The sequence below is a fragment of the Anopheles gambiae genome, chromosome 2, assembly GCF_943734735.2.
Source record: "Anopheles gambiae chromosome 2, idAnoGambNW_F1_1, whole genome shotgun sequence".
Lineage (NCBI taxonomy): Eukaryota > Metazoa > Arthropoda > Insecta > Diptera > Culicidae > Anopheles > Anopheles gambiae.
In genome coordinates, this window is record NC_064601.1 from 330,624 (window position 1) to 357,855 (window position 27,232).

General features: G+C 45.0%; 3 protein-coding genes across 10 annotated transcripts in view; 1 reads left to right on the top strand and 2 right to left on the bottom strand.

Moving 5' to 3' along the window:
- On the top strand, window positions 1–11,348 carry LOC1282051 (myogenesis-regulating glycosidase). Of its 7 annotated transcripts, none has more exons than XM_061644792.1 (8): window positions 1–133; window positions 1,293–1,787; window positions 1,847–2,009; window positions 2,618–2,757; window positions 4,874–5,042; window positions 8,982–9,077; window positions 9,157–11,017; window positions 11,108–11,348. In XM_061644792.1, the coding sequence occupies exons 2-8, from the start codon at window positions 1,456–1,458 to the stop codon at window positions 11,242–11,244; spliced, it is 2,898 nt and encodes a 965-aa protein (XP_061500776.1). In that variant the 5' UTR covers window positions 1–133; window positions 1,293–1,455; the 3' UTR covers window positions 11,245–11,348. The 7 variants fall into 7 exon arrangements, with proteins under 7 accessions (XP_061500776.1, XP_322051.5, XP_061500777.1 ...); XM_322051.6 differs by lacking the exon at window positions 1–133 and adding an exon at window positions 151–300; XM_061644793.1 differs by lacking the exon at window positions 1–133 and adding an exon at window positions 162–604.
- LOC4577402 (cilia- and flagella-associated protein 45) lies at window positions 5,774–7,762 on the bottom strand. The gene is made up of 4 exons (XM_001238575.4): window positions 7,629–7,762; window positions 6,407–7,565; window positions 6,087–6,328; window positions 5,774–6,009 (listed from the first exon to the last, which is right to left on the bottom strand). Exons 1-4 carry the CDS (start codon window positions 7,739–7,741, stop codon window positions 5,904–5,906), a joined length of 1,620 nt encoding a protein of 539 aa, XP_001238576.4. The 5' UTR covers window positions 7,742–7,762; the 3' UTR covers window positions 5,774–5,903.
- The window catches only part of LOC1282050 (A disintegrin and metalloproteinase with thrombospondin motifs 7), a 19,092-nt gene continuing 3,159 nt past the window's right edge, over window positions 11,300–27,232 (bottom strand). The window contains exons 2-13 of one of the 2 annotated variants that reach the window (XM_061644789.1): window positions 21,709–23,085; window positions 21,284–21,518; window positions 20,722–20,884; window positions 18,833–18,961; window positions 18,607–18,732; window positions 18,038–18,429; window positions 17,844–17,945; window positions 17,621–17,734; window positions 12,906–13,615; window positions 12,456–12,837; window positions 12,277–12,394; window positions 11,300–12,210 (exon numbers count right to left, since the gene is read on the bottom strand). In XM_061644789.1, coding sequence (XP_061500773.1) covers window positions 11,626–12,210; window positions 12,277–12,394; window positions 12,456–12,837; window positions 12,906–13,615; window positions 17,621–17,734; window positions 17,844–17,945; window positions 18,038–18,429; window positions 18,607–18,732; window positions 18,833–18,961; window positions 20,722–20,884; window positions 21,284–21,518; window positions 21,709–21,781 — 3,129 coding nt within the window. In that variant the 5' untranslated portion in view covers window positions 21,782–23,085 and the 3' untranslated portion in view covers window positions 11,300–11,625. Of the gene's footprint in view, window positions 12,211–12,276; window positions 12,395–12,455; window positions 12,838–12,905; window positions 13,616–17,620; window positions 17,735–17,843; window positions 17,946–18,037; window positions 18,430–18,606; window positions 18,733–18,832; window positions 18,962–20,721; window positions 20,928–21,283; window positions 21,519–21,708; window positions 23,086–27,232 lie in introns of those variants that run through there. The other variant, XM_061644790.1, reaches the window with a different exon arrangement.

Sequence of the window (27,232 nt, forward strand, 5' to 3'; positions counted from 1 at the left end):
TATGATAAACAATCAATTCACATTATCATCAACGAGATTGCACATTCGTGTGTCTACTGCCGCCAGTGACATGGTTTGTTGCTTGCGTCAGATAGATTGAAGAACTAATGGATCTGTAACCTAATCACACCAGGTAAGCGAATGAAAGAGAATGGTGTACAGCGGTGCTACTAACTCATCGAATCTGACTAGAATTGTCCCCAGAAGCAACGATTTGCTTGACTAAGCCACCCAGTGTCTTACCGTGTATTTGTACGGTTACTTGTGTTGCGGTTAAACCGTCTGCGTGTTTTAGTGACTGTCGGTACTAATAAGTCGATAAGGCGACGAGGTTGCTCTATAGAAAACAAAAAAAGCGATGAAATGGATTTTCTTATTCTGCCTTACCGATGAAGTTTCGTGTAGAGCTGTGTGATATTGTCGCTCAGAGCATGGCTTTGAGCAACACGATTAACGGAAAAGTGTGAAATAGAATTTGCATCGGCGGAACTTGGCAGCCGCTGTATGGCATAGCAGTACCAGCTCCATAGCTCCATTGCCATAGATATTGTGGTGTTGTAAAGTAGTGGAAACATTCGTGTGCAAGATTGGTTTGATGTGTTTGGTAAATTTATCTGAGAATCCTACAACAACTTCATTAGACATAATACAATAATCCGTTTAATTCAAATTGTTGCATGATATGTGAACGAACATGAAGATAATATTTTCTTTTTCGTTGGATGAAGCGATAAGATTCCGCTTATTTAGCGCATTAACGGGTGTAATGAATAATTGTCTGTTCGCATTGGAAAATGTACTGTGTAAAGCAACGATAAAGAAGACCCACGAGCGTGATGGGCTCAGATTATCTTATCTTTCTGGACATCCTTCTTTTCGAGAGGTTCGATTGAAGATTGGTCGTGCACGAATATGATAGTAAATTCCAGGTGGAGCTATTTTTTGTTAGTTGAAATGCTCAAATTCAAATAATGTTTAACAGTTTTTAATTTTTAAACAACAGTTGGTTGTATCGCCGGTGTTGCGTTTGCCAGCTTCGCAACATTGGTTAATTGCTGTGTGCCTTTAGGAAATAATTTGAATGGCATAATGGACGGCCGATGTAGCTCACGGTGCAAGTGTCCCGGTTGCAAATGACACGAATTAAAAAAAAATAAATAAAACGTGACTTTTCGATGCGTCGCTGTACCTATTTTGTGGATTGCTATTGATATTAACCCTTCATAATTCAATAAGGTTGATGGTGCTAAGAAATGTGTTTTATTTTTATTTTCCTAACGTAATATTTCTAGAATAAGAAAGATAGTCAGTGTGTACGCGAACGAAATAGTGTGTGTGAGTGTGTGTGTGTGTGTGTGTGTGTGTGTGTGTGTGTGAGAAAGAGAAGTGCTTCGAGGGAAAAGGCACATCGTTCGTAAGTTTGTATCAAATAGATAGTGCAAACAAATCGCGATCATGCACAAAGGTGCTACAACGGATGAACCACATGGAACGTCACGGCAAGGGCACGGTCGGCAGTCCAAGGCAGGCGTCCCAATCGAGAAAGAGAACATCCCCTTTGTCGATTCGGATCACGAAGACGACTGCTTTGACGACGGCGGCGATCGTTTGGCAGCCGCGATCAGTAGTAGATCGACAGTTGACCAAGAGTACGACATTATGACGGAAAGCCAGGAGAATCTCGCTCGAGCCTATATTACTGGCCGTAACGCAGCGGGTCCCAGCCTTGCCGAAAGAAGGATGCAGGAAAAGCTAACAGTTTCCATCGACACCAGCAGTAATGATGGGTGAGCCGCCGTATTAGAGAAAAAAAATAACAGAAACTAATTACTTCTTCCACCCATAGGGATTTGATCGAAGAGGCCAGGGACAAAGCTACGGAGCTGAAACTGATCGACGAACGAGCTAGAGGTTTGCGTCGAAACTCCATTTCCTTACCAAGCCTGAATGTGAATGAGCTGGAAGTACTGAGATCAGCGCATGAATGTGAAAATGGTTCAAAAATATCGGTAAGTATGATGTGACGATGCAACTGATGTGACGGTGAAAACTGTGAAAAAGATGCATTCAATCTCCTCAACGCCTTTCTGTACAGTTGATGAGTTAAAGGGTGTTGTCGAAGGTTATAGTACTGTCGGCATGTGGTCAGCAACACTTTGCGATTCAACTAAATTAGGTACGTAAATTAGTTGGCGACTAATTTACCCTAAAATGGTGCAAGGGTCGTTTTTTCCGCCGTTTATACAGCATCGTGAGGCATATTACCATCTGAAAGGATTTCAAATTATAGGCAAACATAGAACGACCATGCTACAAATTGCGCCATTACTTCTTAGCTTGGTAATGCTAATCGAGTAACAATGGTTGAGTGGATCGGGTGATCTTGAGTGGAGGTAAAATGTGTTCGCTTCTAATTACGAAGTACTCTCACGATACTGGGGAAGATGCATTGGAAGCACGAAACTACTGTTCAAATTGCGCACAACGGAATCAAAATCTTCTTTTTATAAAAGTGTTTTAAACAAAACGATTACCAAGTGCTCTAGTGAACCTTTTAACACGAACGAACACGCAATGGCTAGAGCACACATAATACATAACATTGCTTTATTTCCAGGTCATGGAATCTGGATCAGATTCTCTGTCGGACGGAACTACGGTTACCCCAGAAACTCCTACTACACCAGCAAACCTCAAACCAATGCTACAGTTTAATGATGATAGCAGTAGCGACGAGGACGATAAACGCCGTAGCAAGTGAGTAGCGTTGAAGCTGGATATCTTTTATCAGAGATAAGATTTCACTTTTCCACAAATAACCTATAAATCATTGCAGAACGCTTATCGCACGAGCGTCTTGCGATATCTTACATAGCCATTGGATCAATGGTCATATGGACAAAGAGGTAGTGTGGACAGCTAAAAAAAACATTGTGAGCTGGATTGCGAGCGAACAATTTGCTTCTTTCGAAAACAAAAATAGTTGCTGTAATCACTCGCACGACATGCAAATTATCTCTTCATTTGTTCCCTTTGCAATCACAGCGTAGAAAAAATATATATTTTTTTTCAACATGATTCTATTGACCGCAAATCCAATGTACTTGGCTCATTGTGATTAGTGTGGCAGGTATGAAAATAATTGTATTGCAATAAAATAAGATTGCAACGGCGCAACGTTTAGCAGCTGTCGCTGGCACTAAGTATCTTCAAACACATCAACTGAGCGTTTGATACAATCAGCGATGGGGCTTTGGCCATCATCATCATCATGTGTGTGTTTGTGCGTTGTGTTGGAATTTTCAATCGGTCAGCATCTTAATCGTCTCTACGACTAGGCTAGGTTAGTTCCTTAGTAGGCGCAGGAATCGATCAACCGTTTCCATCTTTTTCGCCCATCGCATCTCTGCGAGCTCGGCATATAAGGTAAACAGAGCAGAGGGTAGTTTGAACTGAGCGATCGAATGATAAGGTGCATTCGCTGTGAACATTTGCGTAGGATTAGAAGTTTTAGTTTGAGCACATGTGACCGTGTTTGCAGCTGCCAGTGTTTGCCAAATAATTGCTGATTATGGTCAACCAGTGTTCTGTGCAGCGCGAGTGTGAAATGGAAGAGTTTGTGGTGGAGCCTAAATATGCCACCTTCAGTCACTTCGGCCAAACAGGGTAAGGGTAAGTAGGGTCAGGGGAAACATAAGCAAGCCAACATCTACAGAGTATTAACGCTGTTCCAATTACTGTTCCATCAGAAGAAAGAGTGTTTTTTAATTGAAATAATCGAAACTATTAAAGTGTTGCAAAAGTGGTGTGAAAAGATCACTGTATGTGCAATGTGCATCAGTGATAATTATTGAAACTTTTACGTACATATTTTTTGCTTATCATGGCAACCTTTCCTTGTGAATAACTACTCATTTGCTTGCAGTGCATATTCCGCGTTCCTCCTACGCTGCCGATTAATTCCGTGCTGATATTATATTAGCGGCTATCCTTGGTCCGAGGGTCGTTGAGGTTCGCATATGCGTATACGTATACGTAAACAAAGCACGCAACATCTTGGCAGAACCAGCAGAAACAGAATACGTTATCATACAAAGTTGAATTCATTATATTCATATCGTGCAGATGGGTATTTTACTCCCAGCCTATAAGAAGGACTATAAAGAATGACGACACTGAACCTCACTCTCCGAATCACAGAACGAGTTTCTCTCTATCGCAAAAGCAAACGGTGCAGAGATAGACAGCTCTCGGAACATTCAATGATATTACAGTGGGTGCAATGTGTTTAGCAGTATTTACGTTTTCGCTGATTTACATTCATACAGTGCTTGACCGATTATTGGCAACAGAATGACAACAAATACGAATCGTTGAAAGTATATATGATACAACAAAACCAGTTTTAATTCAAAGCATTTGCCACACTCACACCTCAAACAAAATAGCACTACAGCGCGCGTAAATTTGAAACCGATTCCGAGACGATGACGAAGCTTATGATACAACAACATCGACAATAACAGCCAGACAAACAAACAGCTGTTGTGTGTCGAACGGTGCGGCAGTGCGTCTGGCACTACCATTGCCGCATTCAACGAGATAAGGTCTGCCTTGCCGGTCGGTTCAGGGCTGTTACGCGCGGTGTCAGATCGTTTAAGTGTATAATGTCTACATTGCATTTTACTTCCTAACAACATAAAGCTGCTATAGTAAGCATATTTTGTGTATTCATCAAGTGACATTTTTATCAAAGTAGAAGTTTAAATCGATTGTGATGGGGTGGTTGTATGGTTGTCGAAACGGTTATTTACACTAAGTCGTGATATTGTTTAATTTCATAACCCGCTGCATGTACCACCAAATGAAACAGAAACCTCTTCCGGACTAAACGACGCTCCTCGATTGCACCACTGCCCGCCTTGAGATTAAACGACAAGGAGATGATGTCGAACGACTTCGATACGCACAGCGTGCTAAGCAATCAGGCTTCGATCACCAGCGTAAACTCATTGGCCAGCTTGCTGAAGGAAAAAATGCAGGTAAGCTTTTGCAATGAGCTGTTAAGAATTGAAGAAGCAAAAAGGTAAAATTAATCCAGGTTTTTGGGAATCCCTGTGTTAAAACGTGCGTCATCGGGGGCGGGTGGTTCATGTTTTGCGGGAAGTTTTGTTTCAGTTCCAACCGGTTCCAACGGGCTGTGTCGGGCTGTGTATCATTTGCTTTGGTGATCTACAGCGCACGGCAGGCGTCGCCAGGTCTTGCTTAAGGCTGACATGTGCTTAAGGCGACAAAAGACGCCGTTGAGAATGGGGTTAAGTGAGCCAAATTAGAAAATTACCGCGGTCGTTGGTAGCGAGTACAGTGTATCCAGTGTAACGAAACGATCACGACTAGGGGGATATTGGTGCTGGCTTTATGTTCTGATCGTTTTACGTGTTCGCAAAATAGATCCCATAGTATTCTGTATGATTTATATCCAGCGATAAGAAAATGATTTGCAACGACTTTGCACATTGACTTGCATCTTTTCAGCATGAAAGTAATAGATACAAACTGGCTGATCACTGAGACGGCTGAATGAATGAGAAACGAATGAGAAAACCGCAAACTGTGTACACTTGAGCATTGTTTCCCGTGTAAAACGAGATGATTAATATTACAAGGTCATCACGGCACCAAGCCAAGCTTAAATCAGGTTGCAAGTGCTATTTGTGAAAGTTTGATCAACAATTTGTGATTGTGAAGGCGACATGTTTGAAAGATAAGAACATAAAGAATCACACACGAATTTATTAGGATAGATTCATATGAAGTGAGGAAACACGATATTGAAACCAGACGTACTTGCGAAACGCATGCAGTGAGCCCCCTCCTGCCCTCCTCGCGCTCTCCACTCACGCTCACTTTCCGAGATTGAGTTGACGCTCCACATCCTTGATGAAACGTTCCGGGACCTGGCTCTCTTTCATCATTTTTATTTTGTTGGCAATAATAGTTTTGATGTTCCTAATGGAAGAGAATGTAGTGTAAAGTGAAGTGTATGTATATACTATTGGCTAAAAGCGTTCGTATATGTTACATACCTGTCACGTTTCTTTTCCGCTTCCAGTAGGGCTTGCTGTTCGTTCTTAGCAATACGTTCCTTTTCGCGGCGCTCTTGCTCTTTGAGGTTCATTTGTTGGATGATCTCTTCGCGGTATCTTTCACGCAGTTTAAGCTGCTTCCGTTTTTGTTCCATCTCCTTGGCTTCTTCAACTTTTAGCTTTTCAATCGCTTTTTTATGCTCTTGCTCATCGCGAGCTAGCTGCATGGCACGTTCCGTTTTCTAAAATGGGCAAACAAAATGCTTTACTGAATGTGGTGTTGCATATGCGAGTTTATGCAAGCTTGGACATTGACTTACCACGGCCTCTAATTGGGCGGCCCGCGCCACTGCCAACTGTTGTTCGAGCTCTTTCTTCTTGATGGCGGCTTCTTTCTCACGGCGTCGAAATTCCCGCTCGATGTGCTCCTGGCCCCGCCGAAGGTCCATATCATTCTTCTCCGATTTGGTGTCGAGTAGTTTTTGCTGAATCTTGAGCATTCGGTCGTGCTCCTTTTCCCGCACTTCGGCAGCAATTTTGCGCTCAAATTCTATTTTCTTCTGCCGTTCCATTCTCTGGCGCATATACTCTTGAATTTTAAGCTCGGCTATACGTTGCTCCTCGAACTCGACCTGCTTGTAGTGAGCGGATAGCTCGTATGCCTTCTTTAATCCCTCGCGGACCTGATTGACACGATCGTGGCGTTCCTTTTCCTTCCGCTTTTCCTCTTCCGCAATTGCCATTTGTGCCTGTTTCAGAACGCGCGCTTCTTCCTCGATCCGTTCCGCTTCCTTGAGGCGCATCTTTTCGCGTTCCAACAGTTGGTTACGTATTTCCTCCGAGTGTTGTGTGGTGAGCACTTTGTTCACTTCCCTTTTCTTTTCCTCTTCTTTGAGTGCCTTTTCATTTTCCTGCAACATCATTTTCTCGAGGCGCAGCTCCTCCGTGCGTAGTTCCCGCTCGATCTCCTGCTTTTCCGCTATCTGTGCATCCCGTATAATGTGACATTTGGCGGCCAGAATGATGCGGTTGGCCCGTTTGACCTCTTCCTCTTGCTCCTGTTTGGCGAGGAACGCTCGGTCGATGATTTTCCTCGGGCTCGTATCGGAGTCTCGGTCACCTTCTCCATCTTCCAGTATGTTGCCCACTTTTCCACCTTTTTGTTGACGCTCGCGATCAATTTCTTGCAGTCGTTTCTTGCGCCGTTCAGACTCTTCCAGCATATTCTTCTTCTCTGTCTCATTTGCTTTAAATTGGGCCAATCGATCCTCGAGCGTCTTTAGTTTAGCCTTGTCCTGCATGCGTTCATAGTCCTCCTTAGACCAGAAAGCAGGATACACGGACGATTCTTTGCTGGGGATAAGCAAATTTCGCACATTGTCTTTGTTCATGATTTGAACGACATTTTTCCCTTCGTACGGATCATCTCTTTGAAGATGAATGGGTCTCCATCGAAGCATGAGATCGCATTCCTGTGGGCTGAAAACGAAGCAAACACTCAATAACTGTACGAAGGATCCTTAACATAATTAGCAAGCTTACTGATGGCGATTGTAAACTCCCGGGCGATGTTGTTTCGCTGGCAAATCGTTGCTGTAGTTAGATTTGGCTTGAGCTTTTACAAAGTTTTTGGAATGTTTCGATTGCATTGGCATATTGAAAATCGTTCAATAAATTGTTTGCAATTATTTAGATCGAGTTTTAAAAATTGTTCTGGAAACACTTTGCACTACTCTCTTGCAACGTCGATGCAACCCGATACCAATGCGCTAATAAAATGAAATGTTTACTTAGGTTTCCAGGTGTACCCTAAACCGTCGCGTAGTGAAAGTAATAAACAGCGCCGATCCTACAGCCAGTAGCCTAGGAAACGTTTGATGTTCGCGAACGACCAATACGAAATGTTTCCCAGTTTGTATTGCTTTGCGATTGTTTGATGTGTCCGACGTGCCGGTAACTCATAGTAACGGTTGCCCTAGAATGGAGAGGAAACAGTGGTGTGGTGTGGTGCGACTCATCATCACATATGTTGGCCAAAAATGTGTGAAAACGTGCTACGGATGACGGGGGCCGGGAATTGAGATGATAAAAAGAAGATAATAATGTATATCAATATTGAATACGTCTCTCAGGAGCCTGCACCCTGATAGATGCTTCTCAGCGATCAGACTAGATATGGTCGCCCAGAGTGGCAGTAGTGGGTTGGTAGAACAAACGTATTGCTAGGTTTTCGGACAAGTTCATTTACAAATCAGCAATGATCGGTTTAAAAGGAAAGGCCGAAGCTTCTATGGAAGAGCTAGATAAAGCTGGTCAATCGTTGAACGACGAACCAACAAGTGCAAACGTTTCATTCGCTTGTTTAGCAGATTTAGATAACTCAAAACATAACCTGCCTCTCCGTTCGAGGAAAGTGTCTGTTTGTTATATAGATCGTGAAAAACGATCACAAATTCCATCGCTCTTAAGATGGCAGGCATTGCGCGAGGTAATGATTGTTCCGGTATGAAGTGATTTTATTGCTAGTGTCGCAACAACAGGCAAAATCAAATTTTCTGTGAAAGTTTCCGAAATGCCCTGTAGCAAGGATTGGCTACTATTAATTTATGTGGTATGTGGTTGCATAGAGAAAGTTAAATATTTGACACAATAGAAAACACTACGTAGTGTAGTTACTTGCACAATCAATATTGAAATACGAAGAAACCAAATACCTGTATACAGATATCAGCAATGTTAATTATTCCGAGCGTCGCCCGCCGTACACTGAACCTACAACTGCTATCAAAATTAATTTGGAGTGCGAGTGGTGTGATAATTCAGCAACCATGCCGACGCTGATTGGTTTCCCACATACGATGGTCGTGTTCTAATATTTGCTTGTTTCGTTTACAGAACGTACCTGCTATCATTCGCAAGAAAAAGCGCGAAACTAAAGACTACAAGCTTCGCGTGTTTGTCGGGATGTTATTCCTTATCATAGTATTTCTGGTGAGTAAATAACGAACGCAATGCACTGTTCTTGAGAGTGCGGTGTTTGTGGTGCTAATTAGTTTATAATACGTTTCAGGTTGGATATGCGTACGTTATGTACAACCAGAAGCTGTTGGCCAAGTCGTACTTCGAGAGCATTAAGTTTCACAAGAAAACTAGGAACTTTCGCCTGCTGGATGGGAAAGGGGGTGAGCTGTTAACGGGGGTGTTGGGAACTTCGCTGAATATAGAGCAGCCGTACAACTGCTTGCCGAAGGATCTGAAGGACGATGGCAGTGTTTGTTATGAGTGGAACTCAAAGGCGAGACTTTACATGAATCTAGCCAAATCGCCAGGACCGGACATCAAATGCTACTCGTTTCAGTGGGAGTCTTTGCTAGCTGATCTCTACCCGACGGACTGTTTCGATGTTTCCGAGGAGCGTGGCTTCTGGTATGGTGGAGGATTGACCAAGGGTATTGAATACATTCTCGGGAAAGCAACGATTCCTGCCGGACCGTTCGTGACCGGTGACATCAACATGCATCAGTGGGGCAACGCACTGAAGCGATATTTTCTAAACTCACGCGGAGTTGCCATTCAAGTGGACGAGAAGACGCCTCTATACGTAAGCGTAAACACCGATTCCGGCAAACGGCTGTGTTTGCAGGGCAAAAACGACAAATTTGCCTTTGTAAATCAGCAGACGCGCTTCCCAGAGTTGAAGTACACCGTTTGCTCGGGACCGGACATGAAAACGCTTCACAACGGGCTGATGCAGAAAAGCCTGTGGGATGGATTGACTGAGCGGGACAATGACGTGATAAAGTCTCTGCTACGCGAACCAGTATGGCAGATACCGGCCTCCAAGCAGGAAGATCTCACCGAGGTGGCCATCTACAATTACACGGAAAGCATCATTGCGCTCGGATATCTGCGGCTAGGGCATGTGCTTGTGAACGAGTTTTGGCAGCGCACGATTGGCGATTTCCGGCTGGATTCGGAACGTTTCCCCACGCTGGACGAAACCGTCAACATACTTCACCGGCGAGGCTTCCGCGTTTCGTTTATGATTCAGCCGTTCATCAGCACCGAAAGTAGCAACTTCCGGGAAGCGGTCGCCAAAAAGCTGCTTATATTTGAACGTGAATCGGAAAGAAGCATCCCGGCACTCACGCGTTACAAGAGCACAACGAGCGCCGGTGTGTTGGACGTAACCAATAATGCCTCCATACCGTGGCTGGCCGAGCAGCTGAAAAAGATATCGGAAACGGTAGAGATAGACTCCTATTTTGTGGACTTTGGCACTGCGTTCAACATTCCACGCTACTATCAATGCTCCCAGACGCTTGTCAATCCGGACGAGTACAAAAACTACTTCATGGAGCGCTTTGAAGGCACGCTGAGCATCTTTGGTGTGTCGAGTGCCATATCCGTGCCACGTCCGCCAGCGTTTCTTAGCCTACCGCCAGTGAATAGCTCGTGGAGTGGGCTGCAAAGCATAATTCCTACGATGCTTTCCTACGGCATTATAGGCTTTCCGTTCTTAATGCCCGGCCCCGTCGGTGGAGACTTTGTGCTGCCTACGCAGCAATTAAAGAAAATGTATTCATACTACTCCTTCGAGCTGCCACCACTGCCTGATAAGGAGCTGTACATCCGATGGCTTCAGCTTGCCACGTTTCTGCCCGTATTGCGTTTCACTCACCTACCGTCGGAATATAGGGATGAAACGGTAACGGTAATTGCGAAAGAATTGGCCGACATTCGGCAGAGAGTGCTTCCCCTGCTGGAGCGTTTTTCGAGCATCGCCATGGACGAAGGATTGCCGATCATCCGCCCGCTTTGGATGCTGGATTCGACCGATGTGAACTGTTTTTCGATCGACGATGAATTTTCCATTGGCGATGGAATGATTGTGGCTCCCGTGCTCAAAAAAGGAGAAACGGTTCGTGAAGGTATGTTCGTGGCTGTCTCTGTCTGTTTTGTATCACGCACGCAAAAGTGGTCGCATTTGTCTAATTTTTTTGTGTATGCATTTGTTTCAGTTTATTTACCGCAGGGCGTTTGGAAGGATGGCATCGATGAGTCATTGCGGAAGGGAAGCCGATGGATACACAACTATCACGTGCCGCAGAATAAAGTAGCGTATTTCATAAAAATGCCCGATAATACGCGCTTCTAGCTGCAGCGCTAGCCTACATTTCTCCTCTGTCCAGAGCACGCAAAAGGCAGATAAATCAGAAGTATACTATTTATTCTATAAAATAAAGATTTATTAAATACAAACACGTGGTCTCAAATGACATCATAAAAAAGTACGTAAAGCGTTATGAAGAGTGCTGCATGTTCCGCAGCCAGCAGTTAGCATCATACACAGTGCGCAAATGCTGATCGGCAAATGCATGCAGTTTTGTACTGAGTATAGTCACGAGTGCGTTTTATTTCACAAACTGTTTGGGCAAGGTGTGTCCAGCATGTCTATGCAAACACCGAGAGCAGTGCCATAAATGTTAATATAACATATTCACTCTCCAAGGTTGCACTGCGGCGCGATTGTTGTGTTTCAGATGTTGTTGTTCACCTCATAGTCGTCAGCCGGTGTCGACGGGGATGGAAGATCGGAGGGACCGAATTCTTCGAATGGTATCGTATCGGGACGTTCTGTTTCCTGGCCTGATCGCTGATTTTCTTGACATACGGGCAGTTCCTCGCCGCAGGGTTCCTTGTCGTGTGGTCGGGGCTTGTTATTGCAATGCGTATCCGGTCGAGCGTTGGAGTTGGAATCAACGCATAGAATCGATCTGCGCCGTATCGGCACAGGCTTGTGTGGCTTGCGGCAAGTCATTGGGCATAGCTGCCAAGGTCCAACCCACCAGTTAAACGGACACGGATCGTCGTTGCAGTCTCGCGCAATCGGTTCATGCCGCTTCCCAAATGCATGTCGCAGGCACTGCTCCTCCTTAGCCACTCCCTTGCCACGATGATAACATATTGACTCACGGAACTGTTTTCCTCCGCCGCAGGTGGCCGAGCAAACTGACCAGTCCGTTAGCTTCCAGTAGTACGCCGATTGGTTTTTGCCGTTGTGTGAAGGAAGTGTATACTCGTAGCGTATTCCTGCCTGATTGTTCTTCTTCTTGATTACGATCTAACGAAAGATAAGGACAAATTAGGACAACCGAATGCTATATACAACTTACATATATATACTTACAAACACATTTACATCCTCCATGATAGGGCCTGGAATTTTGAGCCGTTCTTGTTCGTTTTCCCTCTCGTATAGACACAGACTGCTCGCTACTTCGTACTCGCCAGGCAGTTGAATGAAGCTAAGATGGGAAACCGAATCGTGTTAATGATGTGTGACGGCACAGCGCTAAATGAACTTACTGGTTGCAATTAAGATAGCACTCGTTTCCAGTGGAGCGACCGACGCCGATGAAATTTTTCGACGGCAATATCTCCTCTATAAGCACATTGCGTGCTCCAGCGGGAATCATTAGTACATCGTGTACACCGTCTGTTGTGTTGATCTTCTTGTTGATTTCGCCCTTCTTCACGAAGCAAGTGTCACCGGTACCGCCGCAAACGCCACACCTATCCTCAGTAGTGTTTGAGTCGACAACCCAATCACAACCTACCTTGCGACAGATGCCGCCGATGCACATGTCGTTCGTACCCAGGTTGCAGAAGGTGCCATCGGCCGCCGTGTCTCCAAACGGTACGATCATTGTGTCCTCCGTGTTACTGCAGTACAGCTCGCACGGCTCATCTGGAAAGGCAATGGAAAGAGCGGCATTAATCGAATGAATCGATAATAGTTCCCGTTATTTCACTTACTTTTATCGAAGTAAGGAAGCCACGTGTATTTTTCCCCCTTGATAGTGTCATTGTCATGGGCCGAGCACTGTTCCGCTCTAAAGCTGGGCGTTCCCAGCGGGCAGGCCTGGACGTGGCAGGTTTTGTAGCGTGCCCGTTCGCCGATGCAAAACATGCCACCGTGGGCCGGCGATGGATGGTCACATTCCCGGGTTTGCTTAGCAATGCCGACGCCACACGAGCGGGAACATTCGCTCCAGGGACTCCAGTCTCCCCAGCCACCGTCGACCGGGGCGGGCAGTTCTTCGACATCGACGCACTTTTGATTTTGGCACCACATGCGCCGACCACAATTGGTGCCCGGGGCCGCAGGTCGTAACATTGTGGTGCACACTTCACCCACAAGACACCAGAGCTGTGTGCAGATTTCGTCCAGCTTGGAGCACACGGTCATATCCTCGTCGGTCGAGTTGAACTGCAGTCGGCACTGCAGATCCGCATTGTACATGGCCCCTGGGGGGAGCTCCGGGTACTCGTACTCTTCCTGGCTGGGGGCATCTTCGAGACACTTGCCAAGACCCTGGTCGAGGAAGTGCGTAATGTCACGCCGGCTACAGTTTGACCATGACACCTGCATAGTATCGGCTTCGAAGCTTGGCGTCATAATGTGAAGAATCGGTCCGATACGGTGATCGCAACCGGTTTTCGCCGTATCGTGGTACATTCCAAAACTGCAAACGTAGAAAGGAACAGCTCATTAGGGCAATTGTCTGTGCGAAATAGTTTCCGAATCGTGTGAACTTAATACTGAACCAGGAAGCATGCAACCTATACGGTAAGGGCTAGCATTTTTAATGATGGGGCTGAGCTCGTATAATTTGTCTTATCACACAATCATATGTTTAGTGATTTCTAATAACTTGTCTCCGCTGCACAGAAAGCAGTGCTCCGCTGCTTTCTGTCTGTCTGCCTGCCTGCTTGCCTGTGCGAGGGGTGTGGGTCCGTGAGATAGTATGTACTATGAAATTATACTAACAAAATCGCCAAGCGTGAATAAACACAGCGTTTCGCAGAGTGTGAATAGAAATCGAAAGAAAGATTTATGGTGACACACCACGATAAATCAACCAACACCAAGGGATTGATCTTGCAAGGCATATATGTTTGCACGCTTTACCTACACCCTGAACAAGACAGGCCTGCAGGACATGTTCGACATGGCGAACATTATTACGGCACTGGGTAGTAGTCAGAGAATTGAGTTGTTACTTGTGTTGCTGGTTGTCGAATCGCCTGAATTTGTGCGCGCCTGCTTCGGACTGACATACTACACGGAATGTTTATTGCATGAAAACGTAGTCAACAACTCGTCATTGTCCAGAGTCAAGCATCAGCAAGTTAAGCAAAACCGTTCGTTCCTCCTTGGAAAAGCCGTTACTGGTGAGGTTCAATTTCAGTAATATCAAGTAGTAACTCTATTAAGATTAGAATAATTTCCAAATGAAATTGACACGTGGTAATGGCGCAATGCTGTTGAATCTTATGCAGCGATTCATTTCGTCTACATATATCACACTCCGCGAATGCTACCATTCGGCGGGTGTATGATTGGCGCGCTTAAGTGAAGTTAATTAATTGCACCCAAGCTGATCGTCGGGCGGTCGGAATTCAACAGAAGTTGATACCATAGCCACGATATAAACCATAGGCCAGAATAAACCGTGCAGATAGCAGATAGCAATAAAGTATCCGCCGTTGCCGCTACGCAGAAAATTTCGCAACTGATCGACATCATTGGGCAGTTTTTATGAAGCTCATATCTGTTTTTTTCTCTCTCTAATTGTTGATCGTACTGCGGCTGTAGCTATCATCTTTCTGGTGCGCAGAAAGTAGCACGAGCACCCAGCACTGAGCTCAGAAATGTTCATCCATTGGTTTAACCGTTTGATGGAAGTATTAGCGATCGTGCGGTTTCTGCTCGCGCGTCAGTTGCAGCAGCCTCATGATAATGCAGATTTATGGGACTACTTTCGATAGTGCATGACATCATCTTATCATTATCTGCATGCAGTGACCAGGACCCGACTGACTAGGACTAGTAATCGATACAGCGCAGCAAACACTGATGGATCGTTCCGAGGTGCGTTTGTGACTTTTATGATTGTGGCTCGAACACAGACACAAACGGCATACGTTAGCGTTTGCAGGTTTTGCGTTGGGCCTAATAAAGTTGTTCTAATTATTCTGCATCGCTCGGCTTCACCTTAAACGCAGTGGTAACCATTAGCGTCACAGCGTGATGCCTGAGGGGCCATCCGGTAGAACAAACTGCTTGTTTGTTATAAAATTTATAATGAAAAGACAGCTTGATACACCTTACGGTATGGGGTGGTTGCGCTATTAGATGCAGCCAGCGTGTCGCTGTTGACATAAATTTCAATATAAACCCACCGGTACCGGTTGACGGAGTCCCGATTGATCACCCGCATTGAGAATATATTTGTGACGGGTTGAAACTGTGGAATGAAAAAAAAAAACCCCATCAAGCTCGGACGAGACGTTAAGGAGACTTTGCGACGGCGTTATAGGTTATGTGGCCAATGGAGCTGCGATGCCTGGCGAAGGGTATCTCGCGATCTCACAAGCGCTATTGGCGTAAAGACGAACGATCGCCAGCAGTACGACGCTCGTCTATCGCACCCGTTAGAAAGATACGATCAGGCACGGGCGGGGTGTGCTGGTCTAAATGAAAAATTAGCTCTAATCTAAATAATTGCAGAATAATTAATCCCTCACCTCCCAGTATCCACCTGCATCGCAGTGCAGCTTGCAGTGCGGTTAGGGGACGTACGTATTCGGAAGCATTCCGTCGGAAGGGACGGTGCCACTGACGCTGAATTTAGTGGCATTAGTGTGAATGCGTTCGAATGGCTTTTGTCACGCTTGTTCGCACACTTTGCATCTGGTTAGCATATTATGTTAATTATTGTCTTTGCCAAGCAGCAATCCGTAGCATTTCGCATGTGAGGGTTGTATGTCCCTGAAACAGCCTCTCCGCGTCTTTGCGTTGGTTAAAAACTGGCAGTGGCTAATGTCTACTAAAATGCCTCACGCTGCTAAAAGGACAAATTCAGTAGTGAGAGTAGTGGGACAACAACAGCAAAACAAAACTTCAAAGTCTTAATCGATGTTACTTTATCAAATCGAAGGATTTTTGGTATCACAACTGCATTATCTGTTGTTTTTTTTTTAATGTTGCTGGGTTGGAATTGAAATTAGCTTCCATTTCGGCTTGTCGGCTGACATGTTACAGCAACAGATAAAACCTCACAAGTCATCGTTCGTGCCACGTTTGTTTAAACGAATGTGAGAAAAAAAAATCGTCGCGCAAGCATCGTGAGCCGACTTTGCATCGTAAGGAACGCAAGAAAGAAGATGAAAAAATGCCAACAATCGTATCCCAAGAAAGATACATAAATTATCGTTGGTGAGATTTTCCTGACAGTTCAATTAAAGCCGCCCTTTCTTCGGCCGGATCAACAAATCGGCTACAAAGGAGCCGCGTGTAGTGCAGCCATTGCCATCATCGTCGATCCAACAAACGAGCGAGACTCAACGCTTGCATACAGCATTTGCTACAGAGCAGCCGTAGAAAGATCGCTTTCCATCGATCAACTCGATTGATCGCGTACTGTCGTCGAATGCAAAGATGTGTGTCTCGGAAGTGGAGAGTAGATCAGTGTAAATCATCAACTCGCTGCAAGGATGTCTAATTGAATGTAAGAAACACGTGATAGTGTACGTTTGTGCGAAAGGAGTGGCGAAGGGGGGGGGGGTTCGCTCGCAAAGCAACAGCTACAATTTATCGAAATCAGACCGTGATTATAACAAACTAATCCCCTGACTAACGTCCGCCTGACACGCGTGCAAAGGTGTACACAATAAATAACGTAGCACTGAAAGGGTTGACCAATCGATGTGCTGTACCCCAGAACGTTCGAGGGAGGGACTTAATGCCTTGCCAATCCCAGGGCCCATTTGGTTCAATTACGGCGATAGGGGTGCTGCCCTGGCGGCCGGCATTCTCCCTTCCATCGGCCAGAATAGCAAAACAATAAATTATTCAACGTGTCAATACAATTAGGGATCATAAATCTTTGCCGACGAGGTTTGGCCAGCGCATCGGCTTTGTTGTTGTGAGTTGAGTTTTGATTGGAAAGGCTTTGCAACCAATGCTTCTTGGTGCGAAGCCAATGGGATGCTGTACGGCTGCAGTGTCGTCTTTTCGGTGACATCTGATCCATACACATCATTTCCCTTTTTCCCTCGTAAGTCAAGGCGGAGGAAGTCATCAATCAAAAAACTGTCATCTAGCCCCCACCTTCCAGTGCGGTGTTTCTGATACCATCCGCAGTAAGCGACTGTGAACGGATTATAACAACAAATGCAAATATTGAACAACAATTAAAGCAAGCCCGTCGGCTCGCGCACCTCCATCGATGCAACCATGCATCGCGCCCGGCATGCATCGCGAATGGGGAAGCGAATGGTTTGCGGAGTGCTACTGTCAAGGCAGATTAGCGCAGAGCCGCGTGAAACGTGAAAAGTTGTCGAGTGATGGTGGGCGAAGCGGACCACCATCGGCGAACGAGCATGCTTGAAAGTCGGTATTTGCCGGCAGGAAATAGGCAGTTGGGTTGCAACCGAGCACTCTTGTCGGAACGGTCAACACTTACTTGTGGCCCAGCTCGTGGGATATCGTATGCGCCAGGGTAATGCCGTTGTCCTCGTTGACGCTGCACGATTTGTCCGGCCGACACATGCCGCCTACGTTGGCCACGCCGAGGGTTCTGTTGGGAACGAGCAAATTGGTCGATCGGATACATACACATACATACACACATACACATATAAAATCACACACAGGTATAGGGAGCAGAATGGCACGGCGGTACTTACGCGCATCCATAGTTGGAACAGATGTTCTTTCTTGTCACTAGGATGGCCACGTCATGATGGTGTGGATCTTCGTCGGGCTTGGGGTTAAGGTTTCGCTGCCAGCTGTCACGGAACGAAAAGATGAAGCATACGATAGACATCGTCAGTGATGGCGGCGAACCCGGGCGCGGGGATATGTAACAAGCGAAAGTTACCGACAAAAGTTCTCCAGCGTGTTGCTGGCCATGTGCGTGACGTTGAAATCGGCATGCGAATCCTCCTCTTCGAGAATGATGATTTTGACCACCGTAACCTGGATGGAGTTGCCAATGGTGGGATCTTTGTACAGCGACGAGACCATATTCATTATCATCAGAAGGTACTGCTGAAGATCGACGTCCTGGTGAAACTGCACCATCGAATGGTCCGCAACGACGAGGGCCTCTACGTGGCGGGGTTTGCTAATGCTTCGACGCGTTCGTGCCTTGCCTTTGCTCATGGTTTTTGCCATCTTTCGCTCGCCCTCCTCCCGGTGGCCCGTGTGTGCGAAAGACGCCGTCAGATCGGGATGCTGATTGCGCGTTTTGCGGCCGCCTTGCACGAGGACCTGTAATGGAGGCCTTTGGAAATTTCTTACACATTCGCAAACAAACGAACTGTACGTAGAACAGGAAAATGAACCTCATTCAGATTGCATTGTTGAATGAAAATCGTTCAATCATGATCGACGAATGAAATGAGGCGTGGACACAGGAATGCGTTGTAAATAAGCGTTGGATATTACCTTGCCTTGGTGTTGCCATTCTAGCCGCGTTTCGGTCAGCCGGCGGGGCTCTCTGGTGCCGCAGTTGCTAAGATGACGCTTCTTGCGCTTTCTTTTCTTCTTTTTGATGGCAGATCGCGAGTTTTTCTGGTAATTGAAAGAATGGAAAAGAGACCATCGAGAGTTGAATGTTGTTTTTTATCTTGCTTTACTCATTAAAACACTGATCGCATTATCCGAATTGTACCTTTGCTGGCGTCTCTTTAACATCGGCTCGTTTGAAGACCACGTGCGGATGCTCTCCATTCGGACCTTGGGGATGATGTTTCGCTGGTTCAATCCAATACTCCGTACGATTGGTTCTCAAAACACCGGCCTGAGGTAAAGCCCGAAAGGTGTTAGTTTCAATTACTGTAATACTTTCTTACTGTAATTATATTGAGTTTGATTCCACACAAAAACCCATATTGATCTCGAGCATGAAGCAGATCTCGAGCATCATTAGATTTAATTAAAAAAAAACGAATTTAAAGTAAATCCCAGCCTTAAGGCAAAGCGTACGCTTTGTGGATTCCAACGTATCGGATGCTAGGATCCAGTTTTGGCAGCAATCGGTCGCATCGTATCGGACGGTGGCGACATGTTTAGTGGTGTGGTGAGTCCCATTAGCTGAGCATAATGTTTCCGTGTTTGCTAAGCGGCTAGTGACCGGTTTCTCCACACGTCCTACTCTCCAAATGACATCGTGCGTGTTAACATTGCCACCGCAAAGCCATACTCGCGATGAAGGAGATGCTTTGCTTTTGAAGTAATATTAGATTAATTAAAATATTATGCAGGCAATTACGATCAATTAGTGCTCGTACTTGAGAGCATCATCCAGAAATATAATTTCCTTTCGGAATAAAATATGATGCTCAGTTGTGGAAGGGCTATAACGTAAGAAGGTGTTGAAGTGTGTGCGAGTTGGTAATACTTATCGTATTTTTTAGTTATTCAAATAATTTTTTGATGAAAATATGGTTGTGTTTGCACTTAAATATTATCAAATCAACTAACAAAATATGTAATATGATCGATTGTTTGACGAAAACCGAACACCGAAACTTTGAGAGCAAGGCAATAAAAGAGGTTCGTTACTATACATAATTGTTTTATTCAACGTCGCTCCCTCAGGATGATGCAAAGATGAAAAAGCAATGTTGAGCAAATAAATCTTATCCGATAATTAAATTGATCTCGAGGGTCAATTGCATTTCCCGTCTACCGCCGATTGAAATCTTTCGTTGCCATAGGCTTCGTAAAGGGTTGTGACATGGTCTTCCGATGAGATTAAAAAGCGACGCAGACATGTTACTGATTGCGCTGGCTGTGGAGTTTCTCAAGTTGATGAATTTGTCATAGCCAAGCGTGCCATGGTGAGGTGGGGTCACCAGAAAATGCAATGTAAAACTAATTAATCGGCAAATGGAATGACAAATGACCGCTCATTCACCAAACCTAAGATCTTTGGCAGGATTGGTTGATTAAAATGAAGCGCGTAAATCCAACGGAGTTCGATTACAACAGCTCGATACAGGCACGATGTTTGTCCCAGCACATAAATTAGGTATGGCAGGGATCGATCCTTAAAAGGGCGCAACTGCCCTTACTCTGTAGATTGAGCTGACGAGCGGAGATTGTGGCAGTCAAACTATGGTAAGGGGGTAGTGGTTTTCTCGATGCTCCGTCGCGCTTGGTGCACAACCTCACGACTTAAAAATTAATTATTTCGTCTGATGCTGTACAGGTACGTACGAATGAGTGAGAAACTTTAAAGCACGACTGAATCGATAATGATCGGTGCAGTAAGGCACTGGCGCCAGGAAGGAAGTCGCCGCTGCGCCGCGTCGTGAGCATTGAGGCTGGTAGAATGCAGTGTTCGATCGATTGGGCGGTCTGTCTAGCATAGTGCACGGTTGCATGAGATGCAGAAGTTGTTGAAAAGATTCAGCTTGACAAATCCATACGAACACTCGCCAGCGGAAAGTAGGAAAAGTTACGTTGCTACAGCTTCTCTTGTGGCTGCATTGCTTGGAGAATTGAAGTAGACCATCAACCGTGCTGAACGATGGCGCCAACGGCAAAACAACTTACCAGTCCATTGCAGGCGGATAGCGCCACTCGAGATTGGTCGTGACCTCGGACCTGGCCTTGGTAGTGACAGTTGATGTTCCTCATAGGTCGAACTCGCGTGCGAACGTCGCGCCGATGTCGCTCGATCACCATTAAAGGCGCAACAAACGAAGCCGTCGACGGTCTGGACTCGGATGTAGTTGAGAATGGAATGGAAGAGAGTTTATCTGTGAGTTTGGTGCACTCTTCAGTGCAGATCTCTTGCAACGAGTTTCATATCAATCAACAGGCGCACTATGGATTCATTAGGCTTCAACTGTTTTAGAGGCGTCGCCAAGCCTTATAGAATAAGCGTCGTAGAAACATAAATGCGCAGCGTAGACGCCACAGGTTACGCAGCGATTGAAAAACTCGTTTTGTCTCCTCTAAATACGCTACTAGCATTGATAGTGGCGCCTAGCCGTTCGTGATGCTCGAGGCATAAGCGTCACGGTGGCGACGAGTATTGATTGATAGGTGAAATCACTACGGAATATTCCCAACCTTGCCCAGCCATAATAGTTTTCATGCTCAAAATACTTACTCAAGCTCCACATGAAGCGTTTCATCGTCTATATCGATGTGGTAGTGGAGTTGTTGTGAGGGATTACTTTCCACTACGCTACGCCGACCACGCCGCCGGCCGCGATCAGAATGAGATTCATCTTCCCCGTGGGTGTAATGATGAGTTAATGTATGTGAAACAATTTCACCGAGATGATTTACTTTTCGTGGTACGATCACTCTAACGCCCTCGTTCAGATGGTGAGTGTACAGTCCTGTTAGGGTACAAATAAAATCTTATACTTTTGGTACGCTACTTATACGCTACTTCGAAGCGTGCTAGTGTTTTGGGCTCGAATTGTAGCTCATGTAGGGAAAAATGCGTAGTCACAGAAAAGCTTAGTTTAACGAGGAGTTGTAGCGTAATATTCTGAAGACATTAGTGTATTTGATCGTAAGTCCTACCTTGATATGATGTGAGTACAGGATAAATAAATAAAATCAACGGTAAAATGTACAATGCCGTGGACGAACTCATTTTATACACTTGCTCTTTTGTGGTGATGGTGATGTTCGCATACAGTAGATAATCGAAACAAAATATTAAAGTTTCACTGTTCACTTTTCATTTTTAACATTTTTTGCTTCGATCAATTGATGCACTTGCAAAATATCCAACACGGTACGCTAGTTATGGGCACTAATTTCACTGGGCTTTTTCTCGCACTATGCAATACTAGAGGCTTGGTTTGAGATTTAGTTAATAGATACACACATCAGAAGGTTTTTGCACTGCTTAAACTGTACACTTCCAGCAATTGATGTGCATAGTTCTCGAACCCGATACAGAATACTGAGAATTTAAACAAGATGCACTTAAAATCGCCACTTAAGCATTTTGTTGCTTAAACGTGTAGAGATAATATTGTGTGTATGCAACACAAACAATGTACACTAATCAAATGATGCGTCCGATCGCAGATTCACAGGTAATGACGATAAACTATTGCCCTTCGCTCGCAACTCACCACGCTGGCCAAGCAGTTGGCGTGGATTCGAGTTTTTATCCATTATCGATCAATCTACTCATGGTGAGATCGCACTGGAAGTTGGAATCAACCTACGCGGGATATTGAGGATGAATTAATACCAATCGCTTCCACAACTGTGAACTGGGCGGATGGCAAGAAGCCGCAAAGAATCAGTTAGGGCTTGGTGTCGCGGCACACGTTACGCTCAACTGCTCGGCTCGGCCGTGCGTACGCAAGTGATCGCAATCGTGGTAAGCGGCGGGATTGTGGTCTCGCGGTGCGCAACAAACTCGAGCAGCGGTGGTCGTGATGCTGTCGCAATACTACGACAAAACGACAACGCTGCCACGCTCTTTGGAGTATGGCGACAGCTGTTGGGTGGAGTGTAGCGCGCAGCGTAGTGCACGAGGAAGCGAAGTAGGCAGTGATTTTCAATCGCTGCCGTAGCGATGAATTCTGCGGTTAATTTGTGGTCGCCCGGTTTGAGCGCCGCGCGAATCTGGAACCAAACCGACGGTACGAGTTGTAGGCGATCGCGTGAACCGTCCGGTTTGGACGATTTTCACAGCTCCCTGTGATGCCTTCCGCTTGCCAGAATGGTTCGGAGGATGTACAAGAAAAGGTAGCTGCAGGTGGAAGTCTGGAGAAGTTCGACACGCTTTTATCTTTCGTCGGGCATCGGGTAACAGCATCCAACCAGCGCGCCAACTCTGCTCATACAGCGTGGAGCGGCCTACCTCACAGGTTGACTGTGAATAATACCTCGCTCCAACCTCAACGGGTATTCATTGGCTTCAAACACTCCACGAATCTGAAAGGAGATGAAAACAAAAAATAAAAACGGCTCATCACCACGGCGATAGCGGTCTGGCAAAACAGCAAATGATCAGGTAAAATCGAAATCAGATAAGGTCTAATCGAGTTTTAATACTGTGCCGCCAATGTCGTACATCTTCGGGAATGGCTTTTCGATGTCGTCGCATAATTCGAAGGGACGTATTGGAACCGTCTGGAAGGGGACGACTGTGCGCCGCGAAAAAGATCGGCGGCTCCTCGGGCACAGGCGCCACATGTAGACTCGAATGGGTGCCTGAATTGCTTTCATCAGCGGCGACGTGGGTGGATATTGGAATACCTTTCAAGAGGCTCGCGTTGGCCCGTCAATGTTCGATAGCTTTGGCGTTGAACATCTATTTGAATGAATAATTGATTTTTAAACAGTTCACACGGTTGGCAGACAAAAGGCTTTGTTTCGGCGACTTTTACTATATGCGAGAGGTAATAAAATAAACCTTATACACTGACTTCGGAGTAGGACGTTAGCCGCTGATGCTACTCCTTTGCAATACTGTATCGCAAATACATTCGTTGACGAACGTTTTTTTAAACCAAATCGTTATCGATAATCGGTCATAAAACGCTGGCTTGGGCTGTGTTCCTCAAATTGCTGTCATATACATAAGAAAAACGAATGTTGCAAATAACGGAGTGGGATATACACTCATTTATTGATGTTTCTATATGTTTACCCGTTTGTTTGGGTTTCTACTACCAACGCCAACCAGTTAACAACTGCGAATTTGATCAACTCATCTTATTGTTGTTATTTCATAGATTTGTGTCGAAAATCAAAATTCATACCACTGCCATTCGACGCAAACTGTTATGCAGACATCTCCAAACGAATGCTTTCCTGGTGGCGCCAGAAATTAAAATGCTAATCGCTACTAGCGTCGATAACAGTGTCTCATCATTGGGCCAGAGAAACTTGTGCTACAATTTATGGACGGTGTTTAATTAAGAGTTTTATGTGAAGAGAGACGCTGTGGCAAATTTTGGGTCGTTTTGCCGTGGGTAGGATTCGGCATATTATTCGGAATCAAATTCTGGGAATTGTCACAGTATTGTGTGAGTCTGAAATATCGTATGATAAATGAAACCGCGGGGGTAAATGGTATCGCAATTTGAAAGCCCGATAATACCAGCCACTCTAGTAGTAGTGATAGTGTAAAGAACGTCATTCGCACAAGGAGAACGTCCTCCACCTAATGAATCCTACACCCACGACGCGAAAGGATGATATATTGGTTTAACCTTGTGGTAGGATTATATGCTGATGGCTTTGTTACGCCATGTTACGCATTGGAAAACGATACAGGCAAAACGAAAAGTTTATCTTTCTTTCGGGAAACGTGAATCCTACAACGTTCACGGCCTAGGTCCAGTTTTGTTTAGCCGTAAAAATCTTCCCGCCATCTGAACACCGGCAAGCGCTTTGGTGGCCAACTGAAAAGGATTTAAACCCTCGGTGTGCGATACGAATGGAACATCGCACTAAGCTCTGGGTCGCCGATGTGGGTCGAGATAGAAAACAACAACTCTTCGTAAGATGGAGGAAAAATGAGAGCTTAAAACAGATGAAATAAATATAGCACACACACACACACACACATAAGACGTCGATGCATGCGTATTCGATTCGCTTGAATATCGATGCGACCATAATAGCATGCTCAATTCAGCTTAAGATCAAGTCAGATCGGTCAATATGGCATTACTTTGGGCGATTTGTGCCGCAATTACTGTGTTCATCACTTCATTCATCATACCCAAAATGGCCGTCGTTACTTTACGGTAAAGTGGGTAGACAGAGTGTAAACTATGGACTGCTCGCTCCAACCATAATCGAAACCACGATCAGTCGAGGCGACAGCTTTGCGTTATAATCCTTTCATTCATATATGTTTGCTTCCGTTGCGGCGGCGACGACGACGACGACGACGGCTACCAGAGCAATGCAAACGGATTAACTGGACTGGCGAGTTATGAATGTAGGATCACTACTAGGCGCCAACTACTCACTCGCTCGCAGATTGGTCTAGAGCGTGACGTTTTGGGCAAACATAAAAATCCCATAAAATAACAATGAATAAATCAATACGGCCAAAAAGGCCATTGCTGTTTTCGTTCCCCAGCGGACTTCGAAAGGAGTGCTATGGTTTATAAGGAGTGTTTCGGAAATGTTCACTGAAAACTGTCGAACTTCGATTGACATTAACATGCGGCTTATCACCTGTTAATTAAAGTGTCATCCTCAATGTCTCCGTTTGCTTTGTTCGCAAATCCTGCACACTATTATTGAGTGGAGCTTTTGAAAAGAAATCGACGAGGGTGACAATAAAAAACTACAAACCAGGCTTAACGTTGGGGATTCAGAATGCGTTTCTCAAACGAACTCCTAGCAGCGGGTTGTTTTTTTACTGATAGCTTTTGTTAAGATTTTGCAGTGCGTTTTTTGGAAAAATTAAAAGCAGTTTGTTTGATTCGATGGTTTGCTGCTTGAAACTGCTCGTCAGTAACAGTTTTTTAGCACCATCACCAGCATTTTTTTTTGTAATTTAATAACATACCATATAGTTTATGTTATAAAACTAAACTACCTTTAGTTGTGAATGTCTTATAAATTGTTTACTTGATACTTCTTCTTCTTTTTCTTCGTTGGCCCAGCAACCGTTTTCGGCCTGCCTGTACGTACCACTAATGGGATTGACTTTCAGTGACTTATTGATTACCATAGCAAGATAGTCACGTCCTACGTATGGGGGGACATGATCCATTCGCGGCTTGAACCCATGACGGGCATGTTGTTAAGTCGTACGATTTGACGACTGTGCCACGAAACCGGCCGCCTGATGCATCTAACTTTTTTTTTTGTGCATGAACTGGCTGGTATAGCAATATTTACCAATTGATTGGAATCGAGGGCAGTTTCTTCGTACACTGATTACTCATAACGTACGAGCAGAATCGAGAGCGTGTGGTAATTAAATACTTCCTATGGTTCAACGTTCATTCACAGATGAAATAACGTCAGCGCTTGCTATAGGTTATTTTTGGAATAATGGATCGTATGTTATGGTAGAATGGAAGGTTAAGTAGGCAATAATCGTAACTTTGCTTTCTACGAACTCTAGCATTGATGACGATGATCAAATTGCTAATTGAATTAAAATATGATATAGATTAAAATGTGATACAGTCAGCAACTTTATGATATTTGTAAGATGACTATGTCACGTAGATGCAATGTCAACTCAAAAGCTGTCTGCCAGCGAATTACCTTGCTCTTGGAATTTGGAGAACATGGTTTATATTAGCAAAGCTCTGTGCAAATTATCACTCCATCGTACGACCTGTCTGGCAGTGGTGTGCAGAAAAGTGATAATTAGCCATGATTTATGTCACAGATTGTTCACTGCGTGTTTCCCTACCCAAGCAGGCAAAGGACTCCAAAACAGCTCTGCAGTCCGGTCGTATACGATGTTAGTTGTGTTAGAGTTGGGCAAGCACTGGCTGTCATTTGCATAGCCCAACACGGTTTGATTATTTCTACTGATATCTTGCCTTTGCTATCGGTACATGCCAAAGTTAACACAAGCATGTTGATCGAACGGAACATTTTCCTCGATTTTTCAACTGTAAGTACGATTCTTAAGATTAACAAGTTTTTTTTCAAGTCATTGTGCAAACATCTCACATTCCGCTGTGGCGACGTTAAAAATGTATAATCAAAACTGTGCTTTTGCAGAACTATATTACTGGCAGTATAATTGCGTTGCACATGCATCTGTGAGTGACCACTGGTCAACTACAATCACTAGTGGCCACACAGAGAAAATGTATAAAACACAGAGATGACCACACACAATCTTGTTCCTACCACTAAGTAGTTCTCCTCCTACGCACCACTTAGCACCTTCATGATGTTTGACATACACTTGAGTTTTGAACCAAGGCCCGTATTCCGTTGAGGGTACGAACACACCCCAAAAAGCCGTCGTTCGTGCTTAAGTGTCGCTCAGCGCGAATTGGATCCCCCAGCATTTGTACGCCCATAAGGTGTCGTGTGTAACGTGCAATCGTTTCGTTTGTGACAGATAACAGCCGGTTTAGTTTCC